Source organism: Cervus elaphus, chromosome 6 (genome assembly GCF_910594005.1).
Source record: "Cervus elaphus chromosome 6, mCerEla1.1, whole genome shotgun sequence".
Taxonomy (NCBI): Eukaryota; Metazoa; Chordata; class Mammalia; order Artiodactyla; family Cervidae; genus Cervus; species Cervus elaphus.
In genome coordinates, this window is record NC_057820.1 from 13,940,622 (window position 1) to 13,956,988 (window position 16,367).

Here is a 16,367-nt window from a genome sequence, read left to right on the forward strand (position 1 = left end):
TGTGGTGTCGGGCATAGGCCCCCTGTATTGGTTACTTAAACCAGAAAAAGGTACTGGTGAAAACTGATTTTAAAAAAACACTTTTTGTTATACTATGCACTGCAGGAGAGGTTGTAGTGAAATCAGTGAAGTTACACGAAGCTTTTGTAACTTACGATAACATTTTACGAAGTAAATACTGCACGAGTTATGTGATATTTGGACCCTTGGATCAAGTAATTCACCTGAAGAACCCATACCAGGAGAATGCCCACCAAATAACAATACACGCACAGATTGGTTTGTGGCATCATTTTATAAAATTAGGGAGTCTAGGGATAATCTAAAGGTCTGATGGAGAGGAGAGGCCCAGAGGCCCTGAGCGTCCCCTCAGTGGGATTTCTGAGCCACTGAAGTGGTACATCTCACTGCAGAGCCACATGCAAAGTTGGTTGTGATTCAATATTGCAAATATATATGTGTATATTTCAAAATGTATGTACTGTGATTATGACTTCCCAAAGTCAATCGTGTGTAGATGACTGTCTTGGAAAACATAGATTTGGTTTGTTTATTGGGATGCTTGGCATTGGGGTGCAGGTTCTTTAAATCATTAAATAAAGAACCTCAGGGGCTTTCATCCCATCTCTTGCATCTTTCTAGAGCCCTGTTCAAGCCTGAGATCAGCCGCTCTGGCTGCAGTGAGCCCTGGGGGTGACGGTGGTTATTGGTCTGGCCCCGCTCTTTCCTTGTGCCTGGAACAGGGGTTCCTTCCTGGAACCCCTCAGCAGCTTTGTGGTCCTTGCTCCCTGGCTGTGCAGCAGTGGAGGGAGCATCCTGGCAGCTCCTCTCCACACCTGCTCTCATGCTCCTGACTTGGGGCTGAAGCCCGTTCCTGCCAGCCCCTCTCGTCCTCCGACAAGCAGCAAGGACCAGCATGGTGACCGTCCATCTGCTTGCTTCCCTGTGTTAAAGGACCTGCGAAGGGAGATGTGGACACCCCCTTTGAGGAAGTCCTGGAGAAGGCCAAGGCTGGGGACCCCAAGGCACAGACGGAGGTAAGGACCAGTGTCCATGGGGAGGCTCGGGCTGCGCTGCCCTCAGCTTGGGGGGCCCGGGACAAGCTGGTGCTGAGCGTGCTAGTGGGCGTGGGTGCAGCCTGCCTGCACCTGCCACGCGCAGGCCCCTGTTTGTGGTGTTTCCATGTTTGTGATGTGTTGCTTTTCTTCCTACCACCCTCCAGGGAGCATGCATGTGTTCACCTCTGTCCAACTCACTCCTGAACTTGGGCATCACCTCCTCTGATGCCAGCCCTGCCTCCTGCCTGTCCGCATGCCCCCACCCCGTCTCTCGTCTCATCAGTGGGGGTTGGAGACCCCACACCCTGCTCTGGCTGGGAGCAGCGGGCGGACAGGGTGAGGGAGCCTGAGGTTGCCTGGCTCTGGGCGGGGGCAAGGCAGGACGTGGACTGGGGCCTGGGCGCTGCACACGGAGGCTGCCGCAGTGTGTGGTGTGACCAGATCCCGCTTGCAGGTGGGGAAGCACTACCTGCAGCTGGCTGGCGACGGGGACGAAGAGCTCAACAACTGCACCGCCGTGGACTGGCTGACCCTTGCCGCCAAGCAGGGCCGGCGCGAGGCCGTCAAGCTTCTCCGCCGATGCCTGGCGGACAGAAGAGGTAGGTGACGGGGCTTGGAGGGACCCACGAAGGATGCTATACTACTCTGCTAAATTAACAACCGAAATAGCAACAGGGAAACCTGATGCTGGCGATGCTGTTAGAAAATGAGTGTGGTTTCTGTTGCACTCGTGGCTTTGCCATGTAGATGATGTTGGAGTATAACATGGGATATGTAGGAACAAAGCCATTTTCATCCTCTTTAACTTGTGGTGGGGTCTATATCATCTGGGTCCTCATCCAAATTGAGGAGTAGACCGTGGAGCCAAGTTGGAGGGCATGACAGGCCTGAGGTTGGAGTGGTGCTTGCTGAACTGACTTTCCATCTAGTCTGAGCGGAGCAGCTGGGGACTGGGGCCAGTGAAGGGCCCGCCTAGGCTAATACTCGCTGCCAGGATGGGCGTGGGGGTTGGGGGGCAGTGATGTGTAGCCTGGCCACTCGTGGACACTTACTGTGTTATCCTGCCCAAGGGAAGTGGTTCATTCCTGGTTTTAGCGAAAAGTGCTTCCAGAAGGTTCAAACTTCAGAAGGAAGGTGAAAGTGTGTGTGTCATAAAGGGGACTTTTTTTATCCCGCTCAGAATGCAGAAGTGTTTATGGTTGTTATAGAAAACTTGAACTATATAGAAAACATAAAGATAGAAATTATCTTTAAAAATTATCTTGAAACCCAGAGAGAAGTGCTCTGTAGTTTACTGTTTTTCTTCTGGTTTTGTATTGGAATTTTTTTTTAAACATTAGGGTTATCATTTGGATATATATAAAACAAAATTTATATTCATTATTTTTATGTATATATATTTATTATGTATGTATATATATAAGATATATATCGAAATGATATTTATTAACATTTATTATTGTATAGAATCTCCTTTCTCTGGACATTAGGCTGATGTCTTTAGTGACTTAGAACGGCCAGAATTTCTTACCAAGCCAGCCTCCCTTACTCCAGGGCAGTGGGATGGTCTTGCACTGGCCAATCGAGTCAGTGTGGCCCCCAGAGTTCACTGTTGGAGCCAGTGGTCTTCCCAGAGGCCCTGAGGGGCCAGGGCAGGTCTGAGGACTGGCCGGCGTGTGAGGGAGGGGGCCTGTCATGGCCCACACCCTCCACCTTTTCACACTGAACGCTTCCTGATCATACAAGAAACGTGGGCTCCGGTGAAAGGTTAGGGAGATGCTCCAAAGAAGAAAAAAAATATCAGTCCTCCGCCCCCAGTCTCACCGTCCCCTGGGGTGGGGTGGGGGCCAGGCTGATGTCCCTGGCAGTCCCCATGCAGAGGGAAAGGCAGCCGCTAAGCAGCCCATGAAACCTGCTCCCCTTCTTTCCATGGGCGAGCGTTACCTCTCGGGAAAGGGCCGTCTATGAGGAGGCACTGCTCCCGGCTGCCCTTGGAGGGTCTGATGCTGTGAATGTAGGGGTGCCCCCCGTCTTGCAGCCTGGCCGCTCGCTGCAGTGAGACTGACTGGGGTTTGAGACCAGCTCCATCTCTCTGACTCTGTGGCCTTGACACCAAGTCCAGGCCACCGCCCCTGGGTGCCTCAGTTTCTCCATCTGTGAGATGGGAAGAGCAGCACCCCACCAGAGGGGTCCTTGTGAGGGGGAGACTGGGAGGGTGGAGTGAGCTAGGAAGGTGGCGAGGCCTTGCCCAGCGCTGGCCCTCTGTGGCCACTCGGCGAGCGTCTGCTGAAAGGCCGGGCCAAGCCTCCCACCCTCAGGGACTCAGGCCAGACAGGGCTGGACGTTTATTTCCACCGTGGTGACGAAGATGCCTGCAAAGTCACTCGTGGGAATCGCTTCCCAAGCCCCTTCAGGCGGGGCTGGCCGGGGCTGGCCGGGGCTGGGCATCCCTGCCAGCTTCTGGGCGGGCGGGTGGCCCCAGGCCTCTGACGCCTCCCTCTCTCAGGCATCACCTCTGAGAACGAGCAGGAGGTGAGGCAGCTCTCCTCTGAGACCGACCTGGAGCGGGCCGTGCGCAAGGCGGCCCTCGTCATGTACTGGAAGCTCAACCCCAAGAAGAAGAAGCAGGTGGCCGTGGCGGAGCTGCTGGAGAACGTGGGGCAGGTCAACGAGCACGGTACGCGGTCTGCCCGTGGGGCCTCCCGGGCTTCGGTGCCGGGATCCTGGGGGTGCCTCTGTGGGAGCTGGCGTGGGGGGCTCCAGGGAGCTTCTCGTGGGGCCCTCGCAGGTGCCCTGTGAGGCTCCGGAGCGTCCTTCCTGGGTGTCCTGTTCCTGGAGCCCCTCAGGGCCGCCCAGCTCTGGTTCTGTGACTCACTCCATCCCTAGGGTTCTCTCACCCGCTGCCCATGGGCAGAGCTGGCGTGTCCAGGGTGTCCTCCTCCTCCCGAAGGGGACAGGGAGTGGGGGAGGGTGAGAGGTGCCGGCAGCGACCTGGGTCCCCGAATCCCCGAGAGCCTCTCCAGGGCTGGCCCCATCGCCAGTCTCGTCGGTGCCCCCACCTCCTAACCCGGCTTTCCGAGCAGGGCACGGGCAGCCAGAAGGACAGATGGACCAGGAGAATGGGCATCCCTGACTGGGTGTGGTCTCTCCATTTCCGGGGTTGGGGCTGACTTTTGTCTCTTCGTAACCTTGAGAAGCACCTGCCCAGGGCTCCACCCAGCTCCCTCCTGCCCCAAGGGGGAGATGCTGGGGGTGGGGGTAGGGCTGGGGCCACCTGCCGATGCATTAGAGAAGATGGGTGGGCAGGCACCTCTGCCCCTTCTCCGGGCAGGACTCTTGTCTGATCTCTGATCCTCTGGGGCCTGACAGAGGTGGCCGTGAGGCCTGGGGCTCCAGTGGCAGGACCCCCAAGAGGTATGCCGCCCCTCATGGAGCCCCAGTGACCCTGCAGGGCACGGCCCTGCCCCATTCCTGCTGCCCCCTCACCCCTCTGGGCTCACCTGGGCTGCTGTGGCCCCTCTCGGTCACAGCGCCCCCCTCCACTCGTGTTGTCTCGCCCTGTGGTCCAGCCCCTACCTGACCCGACCCTGCAAAGGCCGCCTGGGGCCTGTCATGGGGAGAGCCCCGTGAATGCCTGCTGGGTGTGGGTGTTGGCGGGGGAGGTGTCGATACCTCAGTCCTGGCTCGGTGTTCACCCACTGAACTGACTTCTGCACCAGGGCTGGGGACACAGGAAGGCCTGCCCAGTGGCCCTGGGGAGCTTGGTCTCTTCCAGGGGAAGCTCACACCAAGGGACAATGCCAGCAAAGGTGTCCGGGGGCAGGCTGCCTGATCAGAGAGTGTGCTGTGTCCAGGGCTCGGGGTGTGCCCAGCGGGGCCCGAGTCACCTTGTGATGGAGGTTGAGCAGTGGTGGTCCCAAGGGCTGGCCCTTGCACAGCCCTCCAGGGCTGCATGGACACTGGCAAGTTTCTAGGGGGTTTGCAGGGGATGGGGCTTCCCTCATAGCTCAGTTGGTAAAGAATCCGCCTGCAATGCAGGAGACCCCAGTTTGATTCCTGGGCCGGGAAGATCTGCTGGAGAAGGGATAGGCTACCCACTCCAGTATTCTTGGGATTCCCTAATAGCTCATCTGGTAAAGAATCTGCCTGCAATGCAGGAGACCTGGGCTCGATCCCTGGGTTGGGAAGATCCCCTGGAGAAGGAAAAGGCTACCCACTCCAGTATGCTGGCCTGGAGAATTCCACGAACTGTATAGTCCGTGGGGTTGCAAAGAATTGGACATGACTGAGCCACTTTTACTCACTTATTGCAGGGGATGGGGCAGTCAGCCGGCCTTGACTCTTGCCTGCTTTGTCCCTGCAGATGGCGGGGTGCAGCCTGGGCCTGTCCCCAAGTCCCTGCAGAAGCAGAGGCGGGTGCTGGAGCGCTTGGTCAGCAGCGAATGTGAGTACGGCTGCCAGTCCTGTGCTAGCAACACCTTTGGCCATTCTGTCGCCCCCACCACCCTGGGCATCATGTCTGTGCCCCCCATCAGTCCAGGCCTGGCCCCCAGGGTCTCAGAGGCTGATGGATCTTCCGTCCAGCCCCTCTGGGGCTGTTGGTTGGGTGTCGGTGTTCTGGGCTCTGGGATTTGGACCCCACCCACTGGGAGCATACACACTGGAGGGACAAGAGGGCAGTATAACTGTCCCTGATGGAGAAAGATGCTGGGGGCTGTGATGGCTGGGGGTGGGGGGGTGGGGAGGTGGGTAGCCTGAGAAGGGCAAGGAGGTGGATGCTCCAGGCTGAGTGAGTGAACCTCATTGGCAAAGGCCCTGGGGGCACCCAGCTGGGAGTGGGGGCTGCCCCCAGCATGGGCTGTGGGGAGGTGGGGATGTCAGGCTGGACTTGGGGGTGGGGGGTAATGGAAGTTTGAGCACATGCCTGGCACATAGTAGGCCCTGGGAGGATGTGTGTTGGCTGGAGGGGCTGGTAGGTGGCTGGGCTGCACGGGTCAGGGCCGAGGGGGCAAGGGGGTCAGAGCAGCACGGCTGGAAAATGTTCTGAAGAAGGGTCCGCACGGAGCCTGGCTCAGGCAGCCCCCCAGGGCTTTAAGGGTGAGGAGTGGGGAGAGGGACGCTTCAGGGGAGGGACGGCGGTGTCCCCAAGGCCAGAAGGCCTCGGCAGGCCTGCGTGCCTCTCTCTCCTCTCATTGTCCGGGCCCGAGAGGGGTCGCCCGTCTCCGGCCTGGCCCTGGCACAGCTGCCGCCCGCCGCATGCCCATCTCCACGGGGTGGCGGTGCTCGCGGTCTCGCCAACCCTGTGTGTATCCTCTCCTGTGCTTCAGCCAAGAGCTACATAGCCCTAGACGACTTCGTGGAGATCACCAAGAAGTATGCCAAGGGCATCATCCCCGCCGACCTGTTCCTGCAGGACGACGATGACGACGAGGTGGCGGGCAAGAGTCCCGAGGACTTACCCCTGCGCCTGAAGGTGAGTCCTCGACCCGGGCCACCTGCCCGCCCGGGTGCCCCCCCGGGGAGCTGTAGGTGGGAAACCTCGCCCAGCAGGGAACCTCACGGGCTGTGTCGCTTGTCCTGGGGTGACCCGTGCCCCCAGGTCATCCACATAACTGCATAAGGACGCGTCCTCGTGAAAGGAAGCCTCCCATACATGCCCAAGATCTGGAGCCAGGGGTCCTGTTGGGGTCGGGCGGGCCCAGTGGTTGCTAGACGTGCACGGTCACCTTCGCATCTTTCCCTGCAAAACGCCGTGTGGGGAGCAGGGTGCCGTACCCTGGAGACCACCTTTCACCTAGACTCCATCCTTTGGAAAAATGTCCGTTTATGGCCCAGAGGGGAGGTCGGTTCCTCGAAGGTGCCTCCCCCCAAAAGCAAAGTGCGGTCTTGTGTTCAGGAGGGCCCCGCGGTGGTTCCTGTTTATCCGGATCTGCAGGGGTTCTGGGAGCGAGCGGGTGTGGAGAGGGTGGCAGGGGAGGTGACCGAGGGCGACCTGAAGGTGGGTGGGGGTGGGAGGGAGCTCGTGTTTGCTCGCCTCCCGCCAGCGAGCAGCCGTGATGACAAAGGACGAGCGCGGCACGTCCAGATCTGTGCCGACAGCCAGGAGTGGCCGCTCGTGCCCCTGGAGTCACAGCTTTTGTTTTCCTGGCCACGTGGTTTGTGACTAAGGGGGCAGATATAAGCCTTGGTGAAGTGTGACCATGCCCCCCCTTCACTGGTTCCCCCAAGTTCAGCTCAGGGGGTTGAATTCATCATCTGTATCTCCCTTTGCTGAGAGCACTAGGATTTTCAGAAGTCTGGCCGCCTGGCCCCAGACAGGTCCATCCCCACGAGTGGCCAAGGGGACCCGGCCAGCACAGGGGCCTCTGAGCAGACAAAGCATCACAGAGCCCCTGGCGTTGGTCCCCCAAGAGTCTGTAGGGTTCTGTGCTTCCCCAGCTCCTGGGCCCGTGTGTGACCTGCCCACAGTGCAGTTGGAGTGGGCTGCTGGTGTGTGAACAGGGTTGGGGCCGGTGATGGGAAGTGTGCTGGTGTGTCCCCATCCCAGACACATTCTCAGCGAAAGCCCCGTGCTAGGGGCTGAATATGGAGGCTCAGAAAGCTGCCCTCGTGGGTGGGGAGGCCGCCTTGGGAGCAAGTTCTTAGACAAGTTGCAGCCCAGAGGGTGGGTGTGAAGGCCACGCTCCGGACCAGCGAGCTTCCTGAGAGCCCCTGAGGGCAGGTAGGGTGTCGGGGTGAAGGTTCTGAGATGCAGGGTCAGGACGGCCTAGGAACTCGACCAGGAAGTCACTGTTCTTATTGAGGGCCCACCCGGGGGCAGGCCTGGGCTAAGTGTGTTCCAAATGCCATTGGATTTCTTACTAACATGAGAGAGGAAAGGTGGAGCGTTTGCCATGGTTCTTGGCTAAAGAGGAGGTGCCCCCCAAATGCCAGTGAGGGTCAAAGGTGAACGGGTGCTTGAGGGAAGACCTGTGGGCCAGGCGGTCCCGGCCTGGACATCCTAGTTTGTGTTGTCCTGTCATAATTACTAATAATACCTGCTTTCGAAAACATAGTTTGGACAGCAAGTTATGTCATGTTCTGTACGGGTGACAAGCTCAGTGCTGTAAGATGTCTGAAACTCCTTTTTGTGAAAAAGAGATTTAAAGTATCCTGACAAGAAATAGGCTATTTGTTTTGTTTTTACATTTTTTGCAATAGTCATCAGAGCCCTTCGATTGCTTTATAATTTATCTCATTAAAAGTATTTTTGAGGGCTTCCCTGGTGGCTCAGTGGTAAAGAATCTGCCTGCCAATGCAGAGGACACAGGTTCAGTCTCTGATCCAGGAAGATCCCACATGCTATGGAGCAACTTAACCCGCAAGTGGAACTACTGAAGCTTGTTCACTTAAAAGCCTGTGTTTCACAACAAGAGAGGCCACTGCAATGAGAAGCCCACGAACTGCAATGAAGAGTAGCCTCTGCTGTCTGCAACTAGAGAAAAAAGCCCACGCAGAAACAAAAGACACAACTCAGCCAAAAAAAAAAAAAGTGTTTTGGAAAAGAGAGAATGAATCGGAGCAGAATGAATCTCCTGGAACTCAAAGCTGTCCCAGCCTTTATTAACCACCCTCCGGGAACAGAGAAGGGACACGTGCCTGGGGAGGGCCCGGCACCCCCAGTGGAAAGTGCCAGACACCCCTCTGCAAGCCGACGTGACCCCCAGGGACGTTCCAGTCTCCAGGCTTCTCCAGCCTTTGTGACAGATGAAACCTTCTTAAAGATGGATTCAGAAATGTCTTAAAATCATAACAGTGTTTGTGTCACATTATTGAAAGTCCAGCACGTGGACATTGGCTCAGGTCTGTGCAGGTTCTCAATGAACCAGCTTGGACCCTCTGGGCGAGCTCTGGCCTCCTTGGTTGGCTGCCCAGGTTGGTACCGGGCAGTTCTCTTCGGTCTCTCATGTCAGCCAAGCGTGTCCTGGGTGACGGCTGCTGGTAACCGCAGACCCTGCTCAGGGTGCCCTCTCCTGTCATGCTGTGAACGACTCCCTGCTCGTTTTTTAAAAACTTCTTTCCTGCTTGAAGTAGAGTTCACTTTAATTTGTTTGGACTGCCTCTACCGAAAAAGTTTCTAGTCTCACAAATTGGTGGGGCCCCAAGTAGTAATGCTTGGGTAGAAGCGACAGCGGACAGAATGGGGACCTTAAAAGGAGAGCTCTGGTCACGGCGGCCACGGGGCTTACTGTGTCGGCAGAGGCCAGCACTGTTGGACTTCAGGTTCTAGAAGCTTCGTTGTCTTTCAAATGTTCTCTCAACCATGTGATTGTGTGGTCTCAATAGGCAAAAAATAAATAAATAAATAATGTGAATGGTTTTGAGCATTAGGAAAGAGTTTCAGGTTAATTATAAGGTGCCAGCTAACTGGGGTGCCTCCAGGCCAGCTCCCTCAAAGCTGCCCAGCACCGACTGTGCAGAGAGAGAACAGAGATGAGAACAGGAGCTCTGGGTGCCTCTCGCCTGTCTGGTTAGCGAGGCCCCACCCACAGGGATTAGCCGAGCAGAGCAGACAGCGGCTGACGCATGCACAGGCTCTTTCCGTTGCTGATGTTTTAGCTGGTGTATCTGGTTTTTGGCCGAAGGTGTTCCTCCTGGAGAGCTGGAGCAGGTTCTTTTTGGTTTGCTGTCTGGCAAGTGTCAGATGTGTGGGTGATACCACTGTAATGGCCGAAAGTGAAAATAAACTAAAGAGCCTCTTGATGAAGGTGAAAGAGAAGAGTTAAAAAGCTGGCTTGAAACTCAACATTTAAAAAACATGGGATCATGGCACTCGGTCCCATCACTTCGTGGCAAATAGAAGGGGAAAAATTGGAAGGAGTGACAGGTTTTATTTCTTGGGCTCCAAAATCACTGCGGATGGTGACTGCAGCCATGAAATTAAAAGACACTTGCTCCTTGGAAAGAAAGCTATGACAATCCTTGACAGCGTATTAAAAAGCAGAGACATCACTTTGCTGACAAAGGTCTGGATAGTCAAATCTATGGTTTTTCCAGTAGTCATGTGTGGGTGTGGGAGTTGGATCATAAAGAAGGCTGAGAGGTGAAGAATTGATGCTTTCGAATTGTGGTGTTGGAGAAGACTCTTGAGAGCCCCTTGGACTGCAAGGAGATCAAACCAGTCAATCCTATAGGAAATCAACCCTGAATATTCATAGGAAGGACTGTTGCTGAAGCTCTAATACTTTGACTGCCTGATGCGAAGAGCTGACTCATTGGAAAAGACCTTGATGCTGGGAAAGACTGAAGGCAAAAGGAGAAGGGGATGACAGAGGACAAGATGGTTGGATGGCATCACTGAATCAATGGACATGAATTTGAGCAAATTCCAGGAGATAGTGGAGGTCAGGGGAACCTGGTGTGCTGCAGTCCATGGAGTCGCTGGCATCTTAAAAGTCAGGGGGGACCTGACTTAGCAACTGACCAACAACAAGTGTCAGAAGTCCCCACCAAGGCTGACTTTATGGCATCCAAAGTTCCTTGGTACCCCCTCCAGACAGGGTGAGCACTGGGTCTCCTCCTGGGGAAGCTGGTCCCAGTGAGCTGGGGGAGCCCTGAGCTGGTTTGTTGGTTTCATCATTTTCTTGCTTGTTCTGAAACAGAGGGTAAGTGGACTGTCAGTTAAATGAGGAGGAATGCAGCTCTTTGAACATATACAAGTGGGGTTTGCCAGGTGGCTCAGTTGTAAAAGAACCCGTCTGCCAATGCAAGAGACTCAAGAGATACTGATTCGATCCCTGGGTCAGGAAGATCCCCTGGAGCAACCCCATCCAGTGTTCTTGCCTAGAGAAACCTATGGACAGAGGAGCCTGGCGTGTTATAGTCCATGGGTTTGCACAGTCAGACACAGCTGAGCATGCATGCACTCCCCCATGTGGGTGTCTACAGAAGTGCACAAACACATGTTGTTAAACACTCCTGTTTCCCCTGTAAGCCCAGGTCCCTCTTATCTGGAAAACTCACTCTGCCAGCTCCTCCTGGGTGTCCTGGTCATCCAGAGTTGACACCCCAGCCTCTTGGGCAGATGACAGCCACACCCATGTTGCCACTCAGTTGTGCTCACCCAGGATCCCAGCTCCTCCTCTGCCCTTGTGTTCACGGGGCAGAAGGAGCGTGTTCCCAGGACGTAGATGGAGGTGGTGCCGCCCACCTCACCCGGCTACTGACCGGGCTTCTATCACATTGCCCCTCAAATGGGCTGTGGGCTCAGCTGGGCTTCCCTGCCCCCACGTGGGTGTTCCTCACAAGGACCACCCCTCTTCAGTGTGGGCCATGCCCCTGACCTCCTTGCGTGAGCCCTAGCACAGTCAGGGACACGTTCTCTTCTCAGCTCCTTCAGCTTCTCTCCCATCTCCCCAGGGCCCTGGTGGAGCTGAGAGCCTCAGGGATTCTGTATAGAGGACCAGGCAGGTGTGGGGGCCACCCTGATGGCAGGATCGTCCCTGCCTCCTGCCCGAGGCTGGTCCTCCCCTCGCCTCCCTGCCAGCCCCTCATTCCTCTTCTCTCATGGGAAAGGACGAGGGTTTCCGCTGCCCTTTGCTCTGTGTACAGTCTGGGGGTGGGCGGGTGGGATGCAAGGCGGGGAGCAGGTTTCCCCGGGGGGCTGTGTGTCTGTTCTGAGCACACGGGTGTGCAGGGGTGGGTGGTGCAGGCGGCGGGTGACGGGGCTCCTGCTGCAGTGAAAATGTCACATCAGCCCTGTTACAGCTGAATCATTTCCATTCACGTGGTGCAAACTCTCCTTTCTGGAGTCCCTGCTCCTGGGATGGGCAGGGCCCAGGGTAGGCTGGTAAAGCAGCACTTCCTCTCCCCCTTGGTGGATCCCCCCACCCCCACCCTGATCCACCAGAGGCAGAGGCTCTGGAGGTGAAGTCCTCATCACAGGGGTGGCTGAGATGCAAGTAGCCTGGTCCTCTGTTGTCTTTGCAAGTGTGAGGCCCCAAGGGGACAGAAGAAGGGGCCAGGTGGGCTCCTTGAGGCACCCAAGATCTCGGAGGGGAGACCGGCACTCATGAGCCTGGAGACCTTTGTGGATAGTTAGGGGTCAGGGATGGGCAGCAGGTAGAGGGCAGACTCTGCAGGACTGGGTAGAATCAAGGGCAGGTTTGTGGGGACCACGTGGAACATCACCACCTAAAGAGAGAGCTACAGGTGGAAGGACTTTGCAGACCGAGGGACCAGCCATTGGTTGAAACATTGGGTGTGTTCACTTGGCCCAGGGCCAGGCCCCGATTTCGGGGAGAATGGAAGGGCTAACAGGGAGCAGTGACGCGGCACAGAGTGGTCCGGGTTCTAACGCCCCTCCTTCGTCTCCACCCCTCCTCCCAGGTGGTCAAGTACCCCTTGCACGTCATCATGGAGCTTAAGGAGTACCTGATTGATCTGGCGTCCCGGGCGGGCGTGCATTGGCTGTCCACCCTCGTGCCCACCCACCACATCAATGCCCTGGTCTTCTTCTTCATCATCAGCAACCTCACCATCGACTTTTTCGCCTTCTTTGTGCCCCTGGTCGTCTTCTACCTGTCCTTCGTCTCCATGGTCATCTGCACCCTCAAGGTTTTCCAGGACAGCAAGGCCTGGGAGAGCTTCCGCGCGCTCACCAGCCTGCTCCTGCGCTTCGAGCCCAACCTGGATGTGGAGCAGGCCGAGGGGAACTTCGGCTGGAACCACCTGGAGCCCTACGTCCACTTCCTGCTGTCCGTTTTCTTCGTCATCTTCTCCTTCCCCATCGCCAGCAAGGACTACATGCCCTGCTCGGAGCTGGCCGTCGTGTCGGTCTTCTTCACGGTCACCAGCTACATGAGCCTGAGCACCTCGGCTGAGCCCTACACCAGGAGAGCCCTGCTGACCGAGGTGGCGGCCGGCCTGCTCTCCCTGCTGCCCACCGTGCCCGTTGACTGGCGCTACCTGAAGCTCCTGGGCCAGACCTTCTTCACGGTGCCCGTGGGCCACTTGGTCGTGCTGAACGTGAGCGTGCCCTGCCTGTTGTACATCTACCTGCTCTATCTGTTCCTCCGCATGGCCCAGCTGAGGAACTTCAAAGGCACCTACTGCTACCTGGTCCCTTACCTGGTCTGCTTCATGTGGTGCGAGCTGTCGGTGGTCCTCCTGCTGGAGTCCACCGGCCTGGGGCTGGTGCGGGCCTCCGTGGGCTACTTCCTCTTCCTCTTCGCTCTCCCCATCCTGGTGTTCGGCCTGGCGCTGATGGGCGCGCTACAGCTGGCCCGCTGGTTCGTGTCCCTGGAGCTCACCAAGATCGCCGTCACCCTGGTGCTCTGCAGCGTCCCCCTGCTGGTCCGCTGGTGGACCAAGGCCAACTTCTCGGTGTTGGGGATGGTCAAGTCCCTGACGCGGAGCTCCGTCGTCAAGCTCATCCTGGTGTGGCTCACGGCCATCGTGCTCTTCTGCTGGTTCTACCTGTACCGCTCGGAGGGCATGAAGGTCTACAACTCCACGCTGACCTGGCCGCAGTACGGCTTCCTGTGCGGGCCGCGGGCCTGGAAGGAGACCAACATGGCCCGCACCCAGATCCTCTGCAGCCACCTGGAGGGCCACCGGGTCACGTGGACCGGCCGCTTCAAGTACGTGCGCGTGACCGAGATCGACAACAGCGCCGAGTCGGCCGTCCACGTGCTGCCGCTCTTCCTGGGCGACTGGCTGCGCTGCCTCTACGGGGAGGCCTACCCGTCCTGTAGCCCCGGCAACGTCTCCACGGCCGAGGAGGAGCTCTGCCGCCTCAAGCTCCTGGCCAAGCACCCATGCCACATGAAGAGGTTCGACCGCTACAAGTTTGAGATCACGGTGGGCATGCCCTACAGCAGCGCCAACGGCACGCGCGGGCCCGAGGAGGACGACGTCACCAAGGACATCGTGCTGCGGGCCAGCAGCGAGTTCAAGGACGTGCTCCTTCACCTGCGCCAGGGCAGCGTCATCGAGTTCAGCACCGTCCTGGAGGGCCGCCTGGGCAGCAAGTGGCCCGTCTTCGAGCTCAAGGCCATCAGCTGCCTCAACTGCATGGCGCAGCTGGCGCCCGCCCGGCGGCACGTGAAGGTCGAGCGGGACTGGCGGAGCGCCGCGCACGGGGCCGTCAAGTTCGCCTTCGACTTCTTCTTCTTCCCCTTCCTGTCGGCGGCCTGAGGACGCGTCCCCTGCAGGAGCAGCAGTTGCGCGTGGCTGCCCGGACCTCCCCCGTGTGCACCCCCCCACCCCCCAGCTGGATGGCGCAACACTCATCTGTGTGTGTGTGTGTGTGTGTGTGCGTGTGCAAACACAGGGCTTCGGAGACCCTCAGTCGCTCGCAGTCGGCTCACACTTCCGTGAACGGGCTGACCACTGTAGCTCTGTCCACCCTGCGCGCCCGGCGTGGTTGGAAATTGCATGCACAGCCTCCACCCGTAGCCCCAACCTCTCCGCGTGCAGCTGGTGTGTCAGCCAGACTAGGATCCCGGCACCCGGAAAGCACTTTACAGACACTCGTCCCTCCCGCACCGCCTCCACGCACGCCCCCGCCAGCCCTAGCCCCGCCCCCAGCCCCTCACTACTTCCGTTTGAGTTTGTTATTTGGAGAACCAGTAGTGCTGCTGTGTAGACTTGATAGCCTTTCTTATTTATTTGATCGCTGCTAAGCCTTGACAGGCTCCGGGGGCCTGCGGAGCTGCTCTGTCATGTGGCCGGGGCCCTGCCTGATTCTGAGACGGAGGCCACGTGGGCAGAAGCCCGGAGCTCTGCATGTCTCAGCCTGCGTGCTGCTGAGGCTCTCCTGTCTGGTGGGCAGAGGGTGAGTTTTTCAGGGTCTTGCCTGAATCCACGGGGACCATCCCTGGGTAGATGCAGGTTTGATCCCTGGGCCAGGAAGACCCCCTGGAGAAGGAAATGGCTTCGCACTCCAGTATTCTTACCTGGAGTATCCCATGGACAGAGGACCCTGGTCGGCTACAGTCCATGGGGTCGCAAAGAGTTGGAAATCATGGAATCTGGATTGCAAACCCTTCCCAGTGCTCAGAAAAGCTAGACCGTGTTCAGAGCCAGAAAGCAGAAAGTCAAGGTCCTGAAGCAGCCAAAATAAAAACCTTTGATGAAATTTGCTGTCCTTTAAGTCATTTTTTTTTTAAGCGCATGCTAGAGAATCAACAGGTGTCTACACTTGCACTCAATTATGTACAAGTACAGTTTGAGTTACAAAGAGCAGAAGTCTCAATGAGCAGCCCCAGCCCCACTTGGCCAGGGACCCCACCACCCAGCTGTCCACTCAGGCCTTAAGGTGTGAAATGCACATGGTTACAATGATTTGAGAAACTCAAAACACTGCTGAGAGGGTTCATACATGGTTGTTCCTGACTCAGTAGCTGCCGCCTTGTTCAGGAGTGTGTTGTTTGAAACCATATCCTGTGTTCAGAAAAGAATGATGATAATCCCATAGCATTATCATCAGAACTTGAGCCATGTGGGCAGGGGGAGCGGCTAGAGCAGCTCGGGGTCTCTCAGAAACCTTAGCGCCCTGGGTGTCTGGGTCCCTTGGGCAGGAGGACGTGTCTGCCTGGGTCCCTCTAGTCCCTGGCAACCTCTTCTGCCCCCTAGTGGGCTGTGCCCCCACCCAGTGAGCAGCAGGTCCAGTTCGTTGTGTGGTCAGGAAACCTGGAGTTGTTCATACATGCATCTGTGGTCAGGAGTTGGTTCAGGGAGCGGCTGCCTCCAGTTTGAAGACGCATCTCAGCATGGTGATCGGCAGGTGTGTCCCTGTACAGCCAACCCTTCCTGTTTTGTCCTCCAGCGTGGTCAGGCCTGCCTGAGATCCCACGTGTTGGGAGGTGCTCAGGAGGGCAGTGGCCCTCTGAGCTGTGTGTTTGCTCCCAGGTTTCTTTGCAGGCAGTGAGATGAGGTTAAAGGTCAGCCCCACCCCTCTTCTGATCTGGAGGTTTGCGAGGCCCTGAAATGTGTTCATAGTTCAGCTTTGCCTCCCAGACTCCCCACGGATGGTCCAGTCTGGGAGAGTGGGGTGGGCGGAGCTGCCTAGTTTTCTGAGTGAATGCAGATGACCTCATCTCATCTTCCCTGGGCTGGGAAGTACTGTGACAACACTGATCTGCAGAAAACAGGTTCAGGAGAGGAGGTCACACTGAACAACGGGGCCAGAATTGAACCATGGTCCCCTGGGCCACGCTGTTACCCTGCTCCCCAGCAGAGCTGCCCCCTAGGAGCAGAAGGTGGTGCGGTCTCACGGGTGTCGGGGGGGGCTTGCCCTGGATCGGCCGTTCATCCCCTGTCCCCAGG

At 57.3% G+C, this 16,367-nt stretch overlaps 1 protein-coding gene across 1 annotated transcript in view; it reads left to right on the forward strand.

Moving 5' to 3' along the window:
* The window catches only part of WFS1 (wolframin ER transmembrane glycoprotein), a 32,144-nt gene extending 16,967 nt beyond the window's left edge, over window positions 1-15,177 (forward strand). Inside the window, exons 3-8 of the mRNA XM_043906226.1 lie at window positions 955-1,037; window positions 1,513-1,657; window positions 3,565-3,735; window positions 5,422-5,502; window positions 6,386-6,531; window positions 12,426-15,177. Coding sequence (XP_043762161.1) covers window positions 955-1,037; window positions 1,513-1,657; window positions 3,565-3,735; window positions 5,422-5,502; window positions 6,386-6,531; window positions 12,426-14,234 — 2,435 coding nt within the window. The 3' untranslated portion in view covers window positions 14,235-15,177. The remainder of the gene's footprint in view (window positions 1-954; window positions 1,038-1,512; window positions 1,658-3,564; window positions 3,736-5,421; window positions 5,503-6,385; window positions 6,532-12,425) is intronic.
* The last annotated feature ends 1,190 nt before the right edge of the window (window positions 15,178-16,367 follow it).